This window comes from Pangasianodon hypophthalmus, chromosome 11 (genome assembly GCF_027358585.1).
Source record: "Pangasianodon hypophthalmus isolate fPanHyp1 chromosome 11, fPanHyp1.pri, whole genome shotgun sequence".
NCBI classification, from domain to species: Eukaryota; Metazoa; Chordata; class Actinopteri; order Siluriformes; family Pangasiidae; genus Pangasianodon; species Pangasianodon hypophthalmus.
This window is the reverse complement of record NC_069720.1, coordinates 18495925-18517313: the sequence shown is the minus strand read 5'-3', so window position 1 is coordinate 18517313 and position 21389 is coordinate 18495925. Positions and strand designations below refer to the sequence as shown.

At 36.7% G+C, this 21389-nt stretch overlaps 1 protein-coding gene across 1 annotated transcript in view; it reads right to left on the bottom strand.

Annotated features, from left to right (window-relative positions):
- The window catches only part of si:ch211-51h4.2 (uncharacterized), a 116076-nt gene that overhangs the window by 85268 nt on the left and 9419 nt on the right, over nucleotides 1-21389 (bottom strand). The window contains exons 4-5 of the mRNA XM_026914759.3: nucleotides 10784-10919; nucleotides 3964-4029 (exon numbers count right to left, since the gene is read on the bottom strand). Coding sequence (XP_026770560.3) covers nucleotides 3964-4029; nucleotides 10784-10919 — 202 coding nt within the window. The remainder of the gene's footprint in view (nucleotides 1-3963; nucleotides 4030-10783; nucleotides 10920-21389) is intronic.

Below are 21389 nucleotides of genomic sequence, written 5' to 3'. Positions count from 1 at the left end.
ATATATATGTATGTATGTATGTGTGTGTGTGTGTGTGTGTGTGTGTGTATATATATATATATATATATATATATATATATATATAGAGCAAAGATGCCTTCAAAAATAATGAAACTAAATGTTTCTACCTTTAAAAAAAATACTATAAAGAGTAGTAAAGTCAATATTTGGTGTGACGATCCTTCGCTTTAAAAAAAAAAAAAATAGTAGTCTCGGGTACAATTTGTGCAGTTTTATAAGGAAATGAGCTGTAAGTTCTACTGAGCATCTTGCAGAACCAGCCACAGTTCTTCTGGAGACTTTGTCACACTCACTTCTTATTTTTGCAGCAAAACCCAGCAGCCTTCATTATGTTTTTTTGTGTGAAAAGTGGTCTTTTATGTAATATGCTGCTTTCTTTACTGACATTTTTCAAACACGTTTTTGTACTGAATCAATAATGTAGAATTCATAAAATAAAAATTTGTACTTAAAAAAAAAAAAAAAAAAAAATAAAAAGAGTGCCTAAGACTTTTGCACAGTACTGTATACACACACACACTAATATATATATATATATAAAATGTATATATGTATATATCTACCAAAAGAAAATTATACTATGTTTTTCTTGGTTAAACAACATTTTTAAAATTATTTTATTTTTAGCCTTGGATTATGTGGAGTGTTTGCCATATAAGTTCCTGTGAATGAGCTGTTGCTATAGAAACAATAATGTATTACAAGGAGTGCAACAATAGTATGTGCTTATGTTACAGGCGTAACTACTATCATAGCCATGCTGTTATAGAATATTACTCCATACCTTCTGATGCGAGAATTCACCAGTGCTGTGGTATAAAGGGATTTTATACTTTTATAGAGCAGTTTAATTATTATAATATTATTCTTTCGCAGGACGACAATTTTTTATACAGTAATTAACGGAATGAGCATCAGGAGACATGGAAATTCATTTGTGCCACATAACAGAAGCAAAGGCAGATGTAAGTGCAGGTTAGTGTTTAATAATAATAATAAAAAAAAAACAAAAGAAAACATACAACTTAGACACAGAAAAACATGAACTAGGATCTCAAGGCTGAAAACAAACATGGACTAAAGCACATAACAGCAACGGAAGACAAAAGCTAGACAAATTAGTTAAATACTAGTTCTCATTAGCAAAAATGTGACACAGGTGCAGGTGGTCATGTGACATGATGCAGTGGGGGGGAAGTAGCTGATAGGAAAAAATAATTCACCTTAAGACATTTGTTAACAGCCAATAATCTGATATGGATGCCAAAAATGCAAGCTTGTATTGATGTCTTTTTATCTTTCTATCGTTTTTATCTGCAGCTTCATATTAGAGACTTAGCTAAGATGTGGAACTTACTACATGGATAAACTTAGTAGGAAAAAACAAGCAGGTTGCAATTACAGCCTCTCATTAATTGAATTATGAGACCGTATGCTACTGTTGGAAAGGGCTCCAGAGTCTATTTATTCAATTTCCCTGTTTATGCTTTAGAGTCCCGGGCTGCATATTGATGCACACATAGAATTTGGCACCTCACCATTCCACATCTAAGTACCGTCTGACACGCCAGCTTAAAATACGACCACAAATTGCATAGCCTTTTGCAGACATTTCATAATGGTTTAACAAGAGATAAAATATTTGTCGGACCCCTGTTGTTGCTGGAAATCTTTTACGTTTGGAAAACATGTTTGAAAAACCAAATCCTCTATTCAGACAGTTTAAAAAAAAAAACATGGCTACTTTTCAAGATGTTATGACGAAATATGCCTGCACTTGAAGTTATGAGATTATGTCCTGTGGGCAAGATATAATGAGTGAATTAACCGCTATCAAATATGCAACTGTTTTTTCTCTTAATGAGCACATTTCTTGATATATGCCTGGCAGAACGTGGAAGCGCAGGGGTCGAATAGACTTTTAGAGGATAAACAAAAGCGTCTGTGCATCTTCTTATATTGAGAAAATTAGAGAGATAAAAATAAACCTGTATTCTTGAGTGTAGCATGAAGTACTTTTCAGTTACAATTTATTTTTCATGAAGTACCAAATAGAACTGATGCTGATTTGAAAATGCAAGTCTTTTACGTCCCATTATCTCCTGTGTGCTAGACATTTTGGCATAAATCAGCTATAACACTGACTCTGTGTGCTCACATATCCACTATGGCGGAATTTTAATAAAAGTGGTACTCTGGTGTATTTTGAGAGCCCGCTCTCAAAATGGTCTGGGTCAGAATCAATTATGCTTGTCCCGCTCATCCCCTGGGGACGTGTGTATAACTTTACAAGGACGTTTGCAGCCAAATGAACACTAAATCACATTAATGCTGCATCAAAGCTAAGCACAAGCTGAATGATGATTTGATCACTGAAGAAAGTGTGCGTGCAATATATTCAGGACAAATTAGCTGACAAAGTCCAGAACACCTGGAAGAGTTCAATCTGCTCATGCATGTTTAATTTCATGAAATTACATGAAAATGATGGAAGAGTAGTGTTATGCAAAACAGGGCTGTATTCCAGTATTGTTTATAACTGTCAGAGTGACTGAGTTCGACTGAGGACATGGACAGGAGGACTAGCTTGAAAGTCTTGAATGAATTTAACCAGTTCTCCAAAACAAACAAACTAATCCAAAGGGCAGGCTGAAATCCAGGTCCAGAACAGTCCGAATTCAGCAAACAACAAACAACAGCAGAACAAAGCAGACTTACACAAAAATAGGCAACAGGCAGGGTCAAAACCAGGAGAACAGACGAAAAAACAGGAGGAATAGCAACTGCAATACGCAAGGTAAACAGAGAAGACCATCTGGCGATGAGCACATGTTCTTAGAGTCCTTTTATAGTGCTGGGACACAAAATGGCCACCACAGGAAGCGCTCCTCCCAAAATGGTTGCCGACCTGGAAGTGCAGTCGTGACAATAATATGCCCTTGTCTATCTACTGACCCCTTAAGCCCTGCAGTAGGGTATTGAAATTTGTAAGTTGCAGACTATAGGGTTCCTAGATTTCAGGATTTCTATAATAACAACGGGCTTTTGGGATTTGTGATCTTATTTTACCATACCAAAGTCAAAACATTTAGTGTCTCTTCATATCACAAAGATATTGTCATAGACAACAGTTATGCACAAGAGAGATACATATTTGTTGCATTTTAGTTATTTATTCAGGGTTTATAGCTGCTTAAAGACTTTAGACTTCAGGATCATTTCTTATTCAGAAGGAATTTCAATCACATGGAATTTTCTTCTTCAGGTTTATACATGTAATCAGGAACAATGGTCTTAGCTGGTTTAGCTAGTCATCCAGCCTGGTCTAGCTGGTGTTAGACTGGTCTAGTTATTTGACTAGTTTGCCTCTCAGCCTGAAAGCGGATAGTTGTTCTTCTACCATGACCAGCTAGAGCCATCCTGACCTGCTAGAACCAGCCTGAACAACACACTGATCAATCCAACCATGTAGAACCATCTAAAACAAGTCTGTAGTGTCTAAAACCCCTCTAAAACCACAAATCAAACCAGGCTGACAAGCTAGAAAAAGGCTGACCATTTAGAACCAACCTCGCCAGCTAGAACCAGCCAGCCAAGTTAGAATGAGCCTGAATAGCTAGAAGCAGCCTGAACAACCAGGCTGGTCTACCCGACCAGCTAGAACCAGACCCTAAGTGTCCATAACCCTTCTGAAAGCATGGTTTTCTTCAGTAGGGTAGCAAGCTAGCTAATTCCCTTGCTAACTTTTTAATCACAGCAGCAAAAAAAAAAAAAAAAAAAACACCATACAAACTGCCAAAGAAACTGCTTCAATTACATTACTGGGTTAGTACATAATCTGCCAAGTCAAGTTCAGAATGTGCTATGAATGGTATTTTCACATTTTAAAGAAATCAGATACTAAAGTTCAATCACATAGTACAGTATGGTTTGTGTTATTACCTGGTATGAAAAAGTGCAGCGTATGCTTCACTACCTGCCAAAACATAACTGATTCCAATAGATACACTGCAAAAAAACAGAGACAGTTTATCAGACAAACATACAAACAAATGAACAAAAAAAACCCCATTAATTCAGTGACATGGGAGATTAGACTAGACATAGAGTTGGCATACACATCATGAGTTCCAATATAGTTATGGTGTTGGAAGAATGCACATTGTATGAGTCATACAAAGCAGTTATACATTACACCAGCTTATGATGTATAATCAAACTTTTGAACACTGCAACACAAGTTATAAGATTGAAAAATCTTTTTGAAGGTCATTGATTCATTCATCTTCAATAAATGCTTTATATTTATATTTATGGCATTTGGCAGACGCCCTTATCCAGAGCAACTTACAATTATCTCATTTATACAACTGAGCAGTTGAGGGTTAAGGGCCTTGCTCAAGATCCCAGCAGTGGCAGCTTGGTGGTGCTAGGATTTGAACTCTCAACCTTCCGATCAGATCATTGGTTGGGATGCCAATCGATCACAGTCCATCACAGGGCACCATGCACACACATTCACACACTCTTTCACATCTAGGTGCGACTGTGTAGCCAATCCACCTACTGGCTTGTGTTTGGGAGGTGGAAGGAAACTGGAGAACTTGGAGGAATCCCACATAGATACAGGGTGAACATGCACAGAAACTCAACAAAGACAATAAACCGAAATCAGCGCTAACACTATCTATGTATACTAATAGACCACTTTATTAGGAACACCTGTACACCTGGTCATTCATGCAATTATTTGTGCAATGCATAAAATTGTGCAGATACAGGTCATGAGCTTCAGTTAATATTCAGATTGAATGTCAGTATGGGGAAAACATAATCTCAGTGAATTTGACCATGGCATGGTTTTGGTGCCAGGCTGGTTTGAATATTTCATAAACTGCTGATCTGGGATTTTCTTTCACAACACTCTCGAGTTTACAGAGAATGTTGATGAGATAGGTCATAGGAGAATGAGCAGACTGGTTCAGGCTGACAAGAAGGCTACAGTAACCACTCTTTACAACTGTGGTGAGCAGAAAAGCATCTCACACTGAACCTTGAGGCAGATAGGCTACAACAGCAGAAGCCCTCATCAGGTTCCACTCCCATCAGCCAAGAACAGATATTTTAGGACTACAGTAGCCACAGGCTATTTTTTCAGTTCTGATGTTTAATGTGAACATTCCCTGAATCTCTTGACCTGTATATGCATGATTTTGTGCATTGCACTGCTGCCACATGATTGGCTGATTGAATAATTGCATAAGTGAGCAGGTGTAGAGGTGTTCTTAATAAAGTTTTTGGGGAGTGCAGATCCTGTAATTTTGTTCTGTATGCTATTTTCACTTGTTTGTATCAGTGATATTTCCCACCAGCTTCTGTAGCACAGCAATAAAGATTCTTTGCTTTTGTTACCTGTCTGAATGCTCATTAAACCTACATCCTTGAGCAGAGCTGAACCATTCAAACGTGGCTAATTGTGCACTGAAGATGACTTTTGAGTGCTATTAACACATCCATGGTGTCTTTGGAGCCCCTTTACAAAGCACGTTTAAGAGTCCACAAAGCTGCAACCTTGATTTTGAGGCATGCTTCCTTTCACATCAATAAATGAGCTGAACGGTACTGTGCTCTGCACATACACACACTTAAATGAAAGTATCTATCAGAATCAAGTCTCAGGGCTTATAAGAACAGGCTAGCGCTTTAAAATCAGAAACATGAGCACTTGTTATAATATTTCACGCTATAAAAATGGCAGCTTTTAAAATAAAAAAAAGAACGTTGATGAATTGGTCACTGCACTGGACTAACCGTGGCATATAGAAGAAAAGCTGTTGGTTAGGGCACTGGTGACATTTCATATGTAAATAAAGCTCCACTTCTGGCCACTCTTCAGGGCATTACATGGATTAAAAACCTACTTAGCACTCAGATCTCACGAGGCCTTGATCTTCTCTTACCCTAATGCAGAATGCAGCGAAGCTCTATCTTTGTGCTTTCATTAACCTTTTTGTTGATTAAGATAAAAGGCAAACATCCCTAGGCTGAAATCTCTCTGCTTATCCGGAGGTGTGTGTGTGTGTGTGAGAGAGAGAGAGAGAGAGAAGGGGGTGGGGGGGTGTGGTGTTGACATTTTAGTTTTTCTCCTTTTCGTATCTTTATTTTCAGGAAAACATAAGTCACAAAGAGCTTAAAACCATATGTAATTTATTTTTTCCCCCATAATGCTAACTAGAATTAGTAATTAGTGTGAAATCAAAATTATTCTCTGAAGACCTGAAATGAAAAAATAATAGTCCTGAATTATTATTATTATTATTATTATTACTACTACTACCTTTCTGCTGTATGTCATGTACTGGTAGTGTAGACAAAAGCAATTGCAGACAAGGCAGTTAAATGAAAAAACCATTCCAAATCAGCAATCATGATCAAAGTCAGGAAATCAGTAGATCAGCAAACAGACTAAAAGAGGCAAGGCAAAAATCAGAAACAATAAACAAGCCAGTCAACCAGGGAAACCAACAATAAACTAAGGCCTGGTAACATCAGGTGTATGAGGACAAAGCTGAGCATATACTTCACAACCTGTATGTGACTGAGTCTCTGTATAAAGTGTCATGTGTGTGTAAGTGTGTGTGTAATTGTGAACAGGTGAGCTCAATCAGAAGCTGGGTGACTGAATGAGGGAGCATGTGAGTGATCTGGGGAGTGTAGGATGAAGCAGCCATGTTTGAAGGCCGTGGTGCCTGCTGGGAGTTGGAGTCTGTGATTTGCTGTGATATGACACTATGGGATATTATGAGCATAACTATGGGGAAAATGGCCAAACCATGGTTTCAGTATGTGGCTCTTAGGTCTCCTGCATTTGTGTACAGAAAAAAATTATATCTAGAACCCCCTATAAGAAGTTAGGAACCCTTAACTATCCAAAGAACCCTTGAAGAACCCTTTTTAAGTGTACATCATTTAGAGCTGTGAGAAGTGAGGAACCCTTAAAAAACATTTTTTTCTAAGTGTGTGTCATCTAGAGGGATTTTTTTGTAATTACCTTAACAACAAAGAGCATGTATTATTAGTGTAAAATTTAAAATGATTAAAATGTAATTTTAAAATGAATTTTAATTAAACATTAAAATCACTTTAGGTTTTGGATTAAAATTCCACAATGTCATTTGTAATTAAAGAAACTGTCTCGAGAGCCAGTTGGCTGAATTGTAGTTTTAAGTAGTAAAGATGTCTACTTGGATTTACAGGCCCAAATTTGTCTAAAAATACATGCAAACTTTATAAAAAAAAAAGCTGCATTAAAAAAAAAAAGAAAGAAAGAAACGCAAGCTGATAAACTGCGTCTAATCAGAATCAGACACCCTTTAAATACACAAAATAGCATATCTTCTCTATTTTGCATGTTTGCCTTAATAAATATGCAATTTGAAGTCTTTCCATCCATAAAAAAGGAAGAAATACAGAGCTGAGTGAGTGCAAATAGATTTATTTTGCATACACAGTGTGATTTACTGAAGCCTGTAAATCACTCACTCGTGTGTAAATTTGTGAGAATTTGTTGTCCACCATTTGATGACAAAATAAAACAATTATTTTATTGAAGTTTCTCATTTGCGCCTCCGTGTCTCAAAATAACTAAAAATTTTGACTTTTGAACATTTTTCTATTTGAAATTCTCCACACATTTTCACCTCTAATACTACCATAATACTCAAAGACAGCCTACAAGCAGTGTTTTCCCCCAAATACTTTATGGACAGAACACATGCTCATGTGAATAACATAATTTGGACAATTTTCCGATACATCACGCATCCAATTAATCTGCATTATATTTGAGGCACACTTATGCATACATGTGGCAAGTTTATATTTTACTCTTCCAGGAATTTCTGCTGGGATCCAAATTTGATTCCAAGAAAAATGATCACACATTAAAACATCATTTTAAAATTGTTTTCTGCCCCTACTTTGACATTATTTGTACAATTATTCTTTGTAAAGAATCTGCTACATGCTAAGTAAATACACTCACGATTTTTCAAATTGCAGCTGCAAATTAGGCTCTTTCTTTGGTATCCTACTAAATTTGGGCATAAATGTGGTCTGTGTATCACACTCATGCCTATCATTTTTGTAGTGATAAATAAAGAATAGCATGAAACTTGGATACATAAAGTAAAATCAGGGCACTGCATATGCCCTGCAGCAGTTCCCTATAAACTATAAAAGTATTTTAATTAGTGTTGTGTTATGCAACAGTGGACAATAAAGCTTTTACTACGGAAAGCCAATATGGCTTATGGTCGAATTTCTATTTTAAGAAACATTAAAGAAGTTTTTATAACTTAGGGTTTAGGGTTGAGATCACTTGATAGGGAACGTTTAAAGAAATTTTAAAGGCATTGTGTGTACGCTGAACTCCAAGCAGTTAAATATAGAAGAGTGAGACAAGCACTCAAAAGAGGAGAGTCATTTGTAAGCTGTAAAGGGAAGTCAGAAATATACCATTCCAGGAAAACATAATGTCCAACAATTTTCTTATGATGCTTTTCTCTGAAATTGTAGGATCAATCAATGCTCTGCACAAAACTGCACAAAACTGGTATGAAATTGGTCCAAAGTGGCAGTATCATTGAACTTGTTGATATTTGAAAAAAAAAAAAAAAAAAAAATATATATATATATATATATATATATATATATATATATATATATATATATATATATATATATATATATGATTACACATGATTGTTGACCTTGGCTTTGTTTTTCGGATGCTGATATAACAGTCCTTTGTTTAAGCAGTAATACATGAAATAAAATTAAGGACTAAAGCTACTTAGGTATTATTGATAGCCAGGTGCATAACAAACGTAAGGGACATTAGGGACACGTCCCCACACTTTTGTAGATAAATGATTCTGTCCCTGTATTTTTTATTTTTTTTGGTACATTGCACATGCCCTGACTAACAATCACAAATCTCTGAGGGAAAAAAAAGCACAATACCTTAAAAAATTTTAAATAGCATTTTTCAAAAGCATTTTTCAAGGTATTGTTTATTTTGGACTGACTGAAGCAGCTGCAATTAAGCTAATCAGAACAATCAGAACTAATCAGAACTAATCAGAACTAATGCATTGCATGAAGTCAGTGGCAACTTTATGAAAAGACTTTCACATGAAGTTTTGTGGGAGTTATTAGCTGTCAGACTGGACTTGACAAGAAGCTATGAACACGCACAATTTGATAATGTTCTGGTATAAAAATGATAGGGACGCGTTTGGCACAGAGCACGCCTAAATGCACGGACTGCTGCCAGCTTAAGTGCATTGTAAAGAAGCTCTTTTATAAGCTAAGGTTAGTAAATGGTAATATTTAACCACATCCATTTTTTTGTTGGAACATACCAACTGTACATCTCAGTAAAAAACAAAAGACAATTATGTATTTTTTTTCAACCAAGCAAAGTCAGTGGAGGCTTTTTAGTGGATTTATTTCATTTGTTTAGACTAAAACATCTGTTTGGGAGCCTGGTGTTCCATACTTGAAATAAAAGTCCTCATCGGGATATCTGTCTGCTGCTAAAAATCAAACTCCTAATCAGAATCATACATTAGCCATGTACTGGTTGAAGTGTGATATTTTAGAATAGGTGAAATATATGCAAGAAGAGTCACAAATAAATTAAGAATGCATAAACAAATTCCAATATAAACAGAACCCAAATTTTATAATATGGATTGTGGATGTGGGGGGTGCGAGTCATATACTGATAGCTGTGTGCCCTTCACTTTTAAAATGGCTGCTATGCTCCTGTTGAAAGTAAATACAATTTAGCCCACTTTGTGAGTAATAATGTGCCAGTTTTGCCTACCAGAAGTGGTCCACTCAGCTCTTGCATTTTGACACCTGGCTCCAAGCCAGCAAGCTAGACTATTTATCCATTTGAAGTTTGAAAATAAGTTGAGATTTCTTTCAGCCCCAATGCCTCTAATGATTAGCTTCACCAGATAAAACTGAGTATGAGTGCCAGGTCTCTAAATGGAAACTTCAGAGGAAACAAGATGGTTTGAGTAGTAGGGGGTTTGTGTTGAAATGGAATAAGCCTTAAACCTAAATTGCAATTTAATGGAACCTGAAAGGAGATGGCAATTACACACATTATACTGACATTTAAAACTATACATTATGCCACATAAAACATCTATAGACAGCAGTTCTGCACTTCATTGGATGTAATCTGGAGGTAAATCACTGAATAATGCAAGGAGGTGTGAAATTAGCTGACATTCAATCAAAGTGCGTGGCCTACAGATGTAGTCTACATGGCTGTGGGTGACAGACCATGGAGAAAAGGATAATGTCATTTATATGGCCATATAGCATCAGACCTACCACAGACTGAGATTTCCTTTCCACAAGGGCCAAGAATGTACAATGCACTCCAGAATTATTGGCACCCTTCATAAAAATGAGCAAAAATGATTGCATACAATATCAATGTGTTTCACTTCCTACAACCACAGAAGCACTTTCCTAGAACAGCTGATCAACATCCTGTTTCTCTGGAAACTTTGTGTACTTCACCTAATTTTACTACATGTACTACAAGTGCTTATGAATATTTTAGCTTTATTTGAGTCATATTTATAGGCGATAATACAACACTTATATCGGAATAAGATGAATGGCTCCTCTACTCATTTCTAGCACTACATAAAGAAAAAGTATAAGTATTACTTACAAATGAAAAAGCAGGATAAAGCTGAAGGCCTGGCTGTTGCGTTTGCTCAGGAAGAGTACGCCAAGAACATGCAGGTTTGGATGAAGTTCTTCCTGAAGCTTCAGTACTGTGCTGTCTTTCTGCAGCAGACCTGCATCTGAATGCATAAAAACCAGAATCAGAATGAGTTTAACTGACCAAATAAGATTCACTTCTGTGGAATTTGACTTGGCGTTTGGTGGTGCAATGAATGGAATAGGAAAACAGCAGCTTTATAGTGGCGCAGCACAAGACAATGTTGCTTTTCTCTTTTTATTTGTCTCCCTTTGATAGCTGCTGCTAGTGACAAGTACATTTGAGACAATAAGCGTGCAGAATGGATGGGTCAGGGAGTGAAACGCCTCAATCTGGCAGCGCGAGCGCCATGGACGAGTGGAGCCATCCTTCAGCTACGCACATCACTCTTCATCTGGCGCTGTGGCCGCGTTCAACCACTTTTATGGGGTAAATAATGAATCAGGGAGCAGATAAATGGGAGGAATGGTGAGAACACGGAGAGGACAGATGAATATGGATGGAGATAAGGGAGGAAATGAGGATGCCTGTCAGAACATTGAGAATAATTCATACTCCTGCATGAGGGGGCTAAGAGACGAAAGAGAGGCCTGTTTACATTCATGGATTCTGCTCCACGTTTTCTACTTCCTGTCTTGCTACTGCTCCATCTCTGCCTTAAACATGCTCCGTGATCAGTGACGTTCTCTATCTGGGTATTAGCTTCATTTTGTCCTATTAATCCTGTGTCCTTGTGAAGTCATGTATGTTTTGGTATAACTGCAATTCCAAGCTGTTTTCCCAGTGCTTTAGTTTTCTAGCTCCTTGATTTTGTAATTAATAAATTCCTAGTCTCACACTAGTTCAGGATAGTAGCCAGCCACCTGCCACAATCTGTGGATAATCTTATTTCATTTTGTAAACCTGGATTTTGCAAATAAACTCAGAGGTGCCAAAATTACTAACAAGAAAATCCTAGCAGGCAGAAACAAACCCCCCTGAATTTTTCCATAAAAACTCTGGCATATGCTGGTGGACAAGATGGTTCCATGATCACAGCACAAACCACAGCCCCACTCTCTGTTTTTTTATTCACAAAACAGGGGTTCACAAATTCACAGGTCAAAGCTCACCTGATAAAGTCAGCACAGCACAAAGTAACTGCTACCAAAAGCAAACGTGTGTCTTCCACATCCAGATGCCCTTCCCTCTATTTGGCCCAGTTATTTGGCTTTTCCACTGGGCAGATTTTATTTGTTTTTAGCTGAAAAAGTATGGTTTTCTTGGGCCTTATAGCAAGGGACTGCAAATGTTGGCACCTCTGTCCATACCTATATCCTGAGTCCCTGTTTTACACCCAATTTTGCTGTTTTGTCACAGCTGGTCCTCTAGGTTTTCAACAAAGGATGGATTGTCTGCTGTTTTTGACTACAGTCAGGAATCAGAATGAACTTTGGCTTAATTTAAAAGGAACTTTGGCTTCAAAGGTGTGATGACATACTGGTATGACTGGTATTTTATAAGGAAATCAGAGTAACACTTTCTTCTGCAAATACATGTCATCTGACATAACCATATCATATATGTTTCATGGAAGATGGATGAGTTATCATGACAGTTTTGTCCAGTTCTATAGCAGTGTGGTGTTACTATTACCCAATATAGTCTTGATAGTTGTCTGATGTCATGATAGGTAACTCTAGTTAGCATCTCTTTTATTACATATACTATGACAAGTGTGATGAAACATACCTCATAACAGATATAAAAACACTCTGGCTGCATAAAAATGTCACCTGAGATACATAATGTCTCACAAAAGTTAAGGATTCTATCATGACATATTATAAGCATATGATACCATCATAAAGGGGTTAACATAGTGATTTTAACATGCCAAAATAAGAGATGCAGGAAAAGAGGGGTCTCATTACTTTTGAAAATCAAAAATTTGATGGGAATGATCTCAGTTGTACTATTGCTTCTTACCAGCATTTAAAACAGAGGCTTTTTTTATGTGTTGTATAAAATACATTATGACAGTTTTATGTGTGTATCCTGCACTATCTGTCATAAAATATGATTCAAATATGCAGGATCATAAAATAAATGGTCATGCCATCAAACATTATGGTACATATCCGGACGCTTACATCATGAGTGTAACATAATATTTTTAGATTATTGGACGATAACTCATGGCAACTGATGACAGCATATGACACCTTCTATGGCACGTTAATGACATTATTATGTCAGTCTTTGAACAGGATTGAAATGAAGTATTAGTGAAATGAGAAATGGAGAAACTATTAGTGTCATGCTATACTGATTACTTTGCAAAAAATAATTCCAAAGGGTATTGTATACCATAAAAGAAGCTATGTAAATGAACATTAATACAGAATAGCTTACTTTTTAATTAACTGTGACAGTGGGTCTCCAGACGCATAAACTGCTGCACGCTCCTCACCCTACTGCCGCCCGGGTGCTGAACAGACAGAGCTATTTCAGCACCGCTGCTGTGGGCCGCAGAAGAGCACGTGGCCGTGGGGCGGGGGAATGGATCACGGCTGGCAGTAGATAATTGCTGTGCTTCTTACACTCTCAGGGAAGACTGGAGAGAATAGAAGGGTGCTGCGACCTCAGCAAATTGAGCAGTTTCTGTCTATGTGGCTTTGCTTAGCCTTTCTATTCTTTGTCTTTCAGACAACAATGACAGCAATGACAACAACGCTCTCCCCCAGCGACGTGCCGAGAGCCCTCACCCCTGCTGCCTACAGGAGAGTCTCGGACCTCACACCACCACTGCACTCCGCTGCCAGCCACAGTGACCACTACCACGCTCTACCCTCACCTACAGAACTAAAAGCTTTCTTAACCACCAACCCAGCCTCTGTCTGTGTCTGTATCCTGCCTGCCTGCCACTACTGTGAGTTTCTACATTAACACAAAGAACAGGAAAAACTGTATTTTTATATGGTCTTGCTAAACTATGAAACTATGAAAAAATCTTGATAATGTAATAAACGCTAAATGTACAGTAGCCCCTTCTTGTTACATGTGGAGTAATGCTGTTCTTATAGAAAACGAGCAGATACCATAATACTATTATCAAACTGTTAATTTTTCATACATCACTATGTTTATTTCATATATGTTTAGCACAACTGAATCTCTTTCAGTCAAAGACTATTCGCATAGATATATAAATATTTATGAAGAGGCAGATATAAGTCAGTTGTATCAGCTGGAGATTGCTATGTATGCCTTCTTCAATGCATAACCAGTGGTCAGTAGTTTCAGGCCAAAGTCTGAAATTAATGCTGAGGACTGGACTAACTAAAATGTAAAAGGGTAATGGCAAGTAAGTAAGTAAGTAAGGAAGGAAGGAAGGAAGGAAGTAAATAAATAAATTGTTGGGTATTAGGAATATAATTACCTTTTTGTAAGGGGAATAAATGCTGATGCCTGAACTAACTGAAATGACACAGCTTTTCAAACAAATTAATAAACAAACTAATAAATGTATTTATATTAATGTGTATATATGAATGTGTTTATATTTAGCCATAGATAGACGCAGAATTATGAACTATGTTTGCGAGACTAACTGAACTGTAACAGAGTAAAGTTAAATGGGTTTTCAAACAAACAACCCAACAGACAAACAAACAATTGCCAATGTATTGGGAATTATGACCTTAATTACCTTTCTCTGAAGGGAATAAACATAAAATTTGGTTGACACAAGCAGAATTAATGTATTTATGGTAATGTGTTTATGTTTAACCATAGATAGATGCAAAAGTATGAAAGATGTTATAGAGTCTTCATCTGCATACCTTTCTAACTTCATCTAAAAAATTAGAGACATAAAACAACAGTGAAATGGCCTTTCAACTTAATTCCTAATGGCACACTAGTTTGTACCTTTCATTAAAATGACGAATAACTCTGTAAATCGTTTGTGTCAGTCAGCCACCAATCTCGGTAATTATACTTTGGTATGGCAATCAGATTGGAGTTTTTTTTCAGACATTAAGACTACTGTAAGAATGACAGGGGAATATGCATTGCAGGGATGAAAGCTACATCATTAATTTCTGAGAAGGGCCCATCTGCTCTGGAAAGAACGGACAGCCGAGTAATTAAGACAGAAAGCTGCTCGATCTCAACACCTGTCTCTGGATTTCTCACTTTGAGGCAGCAAGACGAAAGGAAAAAATCAGTAAGGAAGCACAATATAGCACCAGAAGCATTGGTAAGAAATCTCAGAGTGCTGTGGTATAATTATAAGGCTCATTATGGTTGCCAGTGCGGTTAGAGGTATAGCCTTCCATTAAATACCAGTTACGATGGCCTGTTCCCATGCAAGCCTTTTCTGATGGACAAACTAGTGCATCATGCTACAAATTATCAACACTAAGACTAAGATGAACATCTGGAGTAGAAGACTATCTACTACAATAATAATAATAATAATAATAATAATAATAATAATGATAATAACAATAATAAATTTTATTATTATTATTATTTTAAATAATTAATAATAATAATTCTTTATTTTACAATTTATAAATAAAATGCAATGATTGACACAGATGCAATAATTAATGCACAGACAACAAGCAATAATTTGAGCTTAAAGATATGTGGCTGTTATACAGTTTTCCCCCAATACTTTAGCAAACAACCATTTTCTTACATAATGTATCATTTTTTTTTAAAACAGTGTTTTCAAAATGATCAGCACCCCAAACATTAATATTTCTGGAAGCCTTCATCGTAGAGAAAAACAGCACTGGCCTACTACATAACACTTGTAAAGGGTCTTGGACCACTCCTCCAAAATGTTTAAAAAAAAACATTTCAAGATCCATTCATATTTTCAGTACGGTTCAAATCCAGAAACTGAGATGGTCACTGCAAAACACTGTGTTCCTGTAATGATTGACTTGGATGCATGTTTGAGTTCATTATCTTGTTGAAAGATCTGATAGAAGCTAAACTGAAAGAAGCCAAGACTTAACCTCCTGGCAGAAGCAGCCTGGTTTGGCTAAATATCCTGGTACTTAGCAGGATTCATGATGCCATCAATCTTCATAAAAGCTCCTGGACTACTAGCTGAAAAACAGCCACAAACCATCAGTGATCCACCGCCATGCTTTACAATAGGAATCAGGTGCGTTTCCTTGAATTCAGTCCAATTTTTTTTTTCCCCGCTAAACATGCTGATGTTAGATTTTGGTCTAAAAACAATATAGTCCTTGTTGCAGCTTGGAACTGAAGCTTGATCAGGTTTAGGTGCTTCCTTTTGAGAACTGCTCTCAGGAAGAGTGTTATGAGGGTGGTGTTTCATAGTTGATTTTAAAACGTGACAAATCCAATAATCAAAACTAAACTGTACAGTTCTGAAAGTGTGATCTTTGGGGTCTTTGCTTCAGTCACCATTGTCCACACTGAGTGGGGGGACAGTGTGTGCATGGGTCCAATTCCTTGCAAATTTCTAACCATTATAGACTTTTGAAAACAATTATTATGCCCTGATTGTGCTTTTAATGGTAGAATTTTTGACATTTTAAACAATATTTTAACTGCTTTTATTACTGCTTATACCTGAATTAAAAATATTTGTCTCATTTGTAAGTCTAAAACACATTATCGAGCCAAACACACAACTGCAAATTAGAAAACACAACAGCAAAAACTAAAAAGAACAAACAAACAAACATTAGCGCAAAACAGAAAGGGTAGGTGGTCCTCACATCACATGCTCAAACTAATATCATATGAATGGCTTTGATAAAAATGACTGTGAATAAAAGCACAGTAGATTCATTTAGGCTTATATTTCCTCGTGTGGTAAACCTTTTTTCAGTTCTCTGTTTTTGTTATCTTTCAGACTGACACATGCTGTAGCCAGGCAGCAATGAGCATGTGACGTGCAACAAGGACCTGCCTTGAGCTTGTGTTTCTGATTTAGCTGTTGTGTTTTTGGTTTGTTACGGGCCACCATAGAATCTATGCCAAGGTGCACTGAAGCTGTCATGGTGGTTTGCGGTGGCGTTGTGTTAGATTTTGTTGTGTTAGATTTTGTTGTGTTAGATTTTGTTATAGACATAATTTGTCACTCATCTTTACACGTGTTAATCCTGGTCAGAAGACAACAATTTCTGTAATTATTACAACTAAATTATTTATTTAGTATCCAGATATTTATTTATTTATTTGAAGAATTTTTTTTTAGGTTTCTGTGAGAATGATTTGTGTTCGTATATTTTCCTCTAACAAATTTCTGGTGTTGACTGCATGGTTCTTCATCTATAATTCATCATCATATTCTTGTTATGGTTTATTACAAGTTCATCACAAAAGCTCCTTTTCTCTTCTAATAAATAATAAAACACACAAATGTGCTTGTAAAGAAGAATAAAGAAAATGGTTGCTCTGCTTGCTGGCACTTAAAGCCCGTTAATGGTTGGGAGGAATATTATTTATAGTTTATTAGAGCTTTTCCAGAAGTCAGAGTCAGGCCAGGAAGTGCAGTCAAGAACACGAGTAGGTAAGTCAGAACAGGCAGATACATAACCAGTAACACAGAGGCAAGCAGAAAGGTCACAACCAGAATAACACAAAGCAAGAAACTAGAGTAAATAAGCTCATGTACAAATAGGTTCAGCAATGAATGATGCACTAGTGAGACTTGCAAGAACTGAGTCAAACTGGAAAACATCTGAGCATCATAATGAGTCCACAAACAAGTGACAGGAGCTAATGAGCAGGTGAAGGCAGAACAGAAAGAGCAATTAGAAACAGAAGGACCAAGCCTGAGACTTCAAAAGGTGCAGATACTCAGTGACAGTGTCCGAGTGAACACTCATTATCTATAGGTAATTAAAGAAATCAACACCTGTGGTGGATAGTAATGAAGTAAAAGTACAGTCACTGCTCATTTTAGTAATGTTTTTTTATTTTACGTTACGTTTTAAAATGTTTCAATCAGGTTTAACTACCACTACATTTTAAAAACTTTAGCTACTCTTTCTTTAATAAATCTCTCTAGATACATTTGTTACTTACTGCAATATTAACTTTTTTATGCTGCTTTAAAAAATCTATGACTTTATGACTTTAAAATCGAAAATGCTGGCATGTTTCCCAGCTCTTCAATCACCAAAAAGCCAACTGATCAAAAAGCCAATTTAAAGAGGCGTCTCATTCACAAACATCATTACTTTTTACCTCATCAAAACTCCAAATATAAGACTGTGATAAGAAAGTTAATCTATTATAATCTTTTAATCTATTAAAAGTTAAATCTATTATCGTTAACTATTACTACCCAAACTGACAATTTCAAAAATTGTCAATTTCTAGTTACCCACTGACTTTGTTGTCTTGGCAAGTTAGCATGTGTCAACTAGCTATCTAGTGTTTGACACAAACAATCAAAGCAGTAGAGTGACTGAAATGTGTTCTAAGACTTAAGTCTGCTGCAAGTCTGTTGCCCTGGTTAGGACTAACATGTGATAGACATATATTGATTCACCATGGAATGAAAAAAGATGAAGAATGAAGAAAGACTTTTTTTTGTCACATATACATTAGAGTGCAGTAATATTCTTTTCTTCATCCTAGCTTGTTAGGAAGTTGGGGTCAGAGCACAGAGTCAGCCATGATACAGCACCCCTGGAGCAAAAAAGGTGAAGGGCCTTGCTCAAGGGCGCCATTGTGGTAGCTTAGCAGTATTGGGGATTGAATCCCTAACCTTTCTGATGAGTAACCCAGAGCCTTAGCCACTGAGCCACCACTGTCCTAAAAGTGATCAATCAGAATAACTTTGTATTGATCTGCAGTGACCTTTCCTGACATCTGCATTTAGCTTGATACAAATAAGAATAAAGTGAGAGTCCTCCAAATGGCTTTTGCTTTCTCAGGTATATTGAAAAGTATTTTGTGTTCGTACTTATTAGTTTTATTACTATACATATACCATAAGAAGACTGGACTTGACTTGATTTGTTCAGTCGATAAAACATGTAAAACAACATGTTTACTGTTGTTTTCTCCATTTAAAAATATCTAAGTATATCTGATATTAAGTATGAATGATACCAGGTACTTGGTGAGTAGTCTGTACTACAGATCTACATAAGTGTTACTACTGTTTACTTATTCAACACTGATTACCATTACCATGTGCTATAGCCATAACACACAGTATAAAATCATAGCATATCAAATGCTATAGCCTAACCCAGGTCGCGGACTGGATGCAGACTCAACATAGAATTTCAGCAGACCAAACTGAGTGCTTGAAAAATATGGTAGCAGAGCTGGTAAACATATGAAAAAAAACTGCCAGTAGTTCAGTGAGTTTTCTAAACTTGAACCAGTAAGGCTTAAGTAGTAGATACTCTGTTATGATTCTCAGTTTATGCAATCAGATGCATTTATGTAAATTATTTAGGCAGCTCATCAGACCAGAGAGTAGCTACAGGGCTGGAGACATTAGCTCATAAAGGGATAACTTTTCACAGACTTTCATAGATTTTTCATTTTATGTTCCCTCTCTGGTCTGATTAGTGAACTCAGGACATGGCAAAAAAAATCAATGATGAAAATGTTTAAAAATGAATGGACAAAAGTGTATATGTTTTTCTCCCCATGTCAAATTCAAAACCGATGTGTCTCATCTGTTCAGAGTCCATGGCACTAGTCAAAGTGGTGATCTGAAGTATCACTATAAAACAAAATGTAACCACTTTGAAGTGTCTTATTTATGCCTATAAACTAATAGTTAGGCATTTAAAGGTAACTGTTGTTGCCATTCGCTCATGTTAATTGCTTATTTGGACCTTCGTAAGCAAAGCATTAACTGGACCATTACAAATTTAATGCCTAAACTGCTAAACCACCATACTCTCACAAAAACCTTCCCAAGATTTTGCATAAACCAATTCATATGAAAAGTTAGAACTGGTTAAGAAAAAAAAATCTGTCTGATAAATCTGTCTGATAAATTTCAAAAATAAAGATCAGTTCAGTTAAGCTTCAGGCTGCTATGTTTGAATTGAATCCATATTATAAAATTGCTTAACTATGGTTCACCTATGTAAAGCAAATAAATATATTTTAGCACAATGCAGCATAACTGATGCAAATTAACAAATTGCCACAAGTTCTAAAATGAAATGAAAGCACTACATGAATATATCAACCCACTTCATGTATCTGCCAATAGATTTCTTCCATTCTGAGAAAAGCACAATGCAGACATCCTAAAGTGCATGTCGTACCAAAAAAGAGCACAGTCATTTTCTTGAGCAGCTGTCACTTTTCTACTTAGAGATGCTGGATGACATTAAACCTCAAGGGATGTGGAAAAAAGGTTGCCTAGTTACAAAAATAAGACTACAATGGAGAAGCATGATAAAAAATCACTGTTGATACACCCTGTGGGAAGATGCACTGACATTGCATCTGAAGTCATCTTTGTCAAGGTGACTTTGTTACAAATTTATTATCTCGAGACCTCAGACCCAAAAAAACTACTAAATAAACTTTTCTTGTGCTTAGAATGAATGAGAAACACTACGGATAGTGCAAATTTTCATTAACAATTCATATATTACAGCTGGCTTGGATACAACTGAGAATCCCCCAGGAGGAGCTGGAATCTGTGGCTGGAGAGAGTGACGTCTCAGTGACAATTTTGGTGGGGCAGAAGGGTGGCATATCAGGTACTGTTGCTGCTACACAGCTCCAGGGTCCTGGGTTCGATCTTGAGCTCTGGTTACTGTTTGTGTAAAGTTTTGCATGTTCTCCCTCTGTCCAGGCAGGTCTCCACTGGGTTCTCCAGTTACCCCCACCTCTCAAAAACACTGGACATTTGAAATTTCCTTTAGGTGAAAATGCCCTGCAACGAACTTTGCAATCCCGTCCAGGGTGTATTCGTGCTCAGAGCGTTCCTGGGTTACTCTCCGGATCCACCATGCCTCTGACTAGGGCAAAATGATTTCTGAACATGAATGAATTTGTGATATTTCGAAATGTCACTGAAGACAATATCATCCTACTATATCATTACATATTTTGTAATCAATCTGTATCAGCATCCTTTCTCCTTTTTTGACCACTGAGCAGCTGTTAGTCTAGTAGTAATTAATCAAGAAGGCATTTCATTACTCATCCAAGGGCCTCAAGAGTTCAACTGACTAGTGGGAAGCTCACTGACATTTATATATCTGTGTGAGATTCACACCTATTATAGGTCACATGACAGTCATTGATGATAATAAATGATAGGTCGTGGTTTGTTCCACCTTGACTCATTCTCCTTTGTACTCCTTCTGCATTTTCTTCCACATTTTTCATGGGTAGTCCATCAAAATGGCACCTTGTTGAGCTTGAAAGCTCCAGCTACATTATTGTTCTTGACAAAACGTAGTTTCTGGGACCTGGCTTAATATTCCTTTCAAACACAATTACCTTTCAGATCTTTTTTACTGCCCATTCTCAAATTTAGTTGTCTCCTAAAAGTACTTCTTTAATTTCTCATATTCTT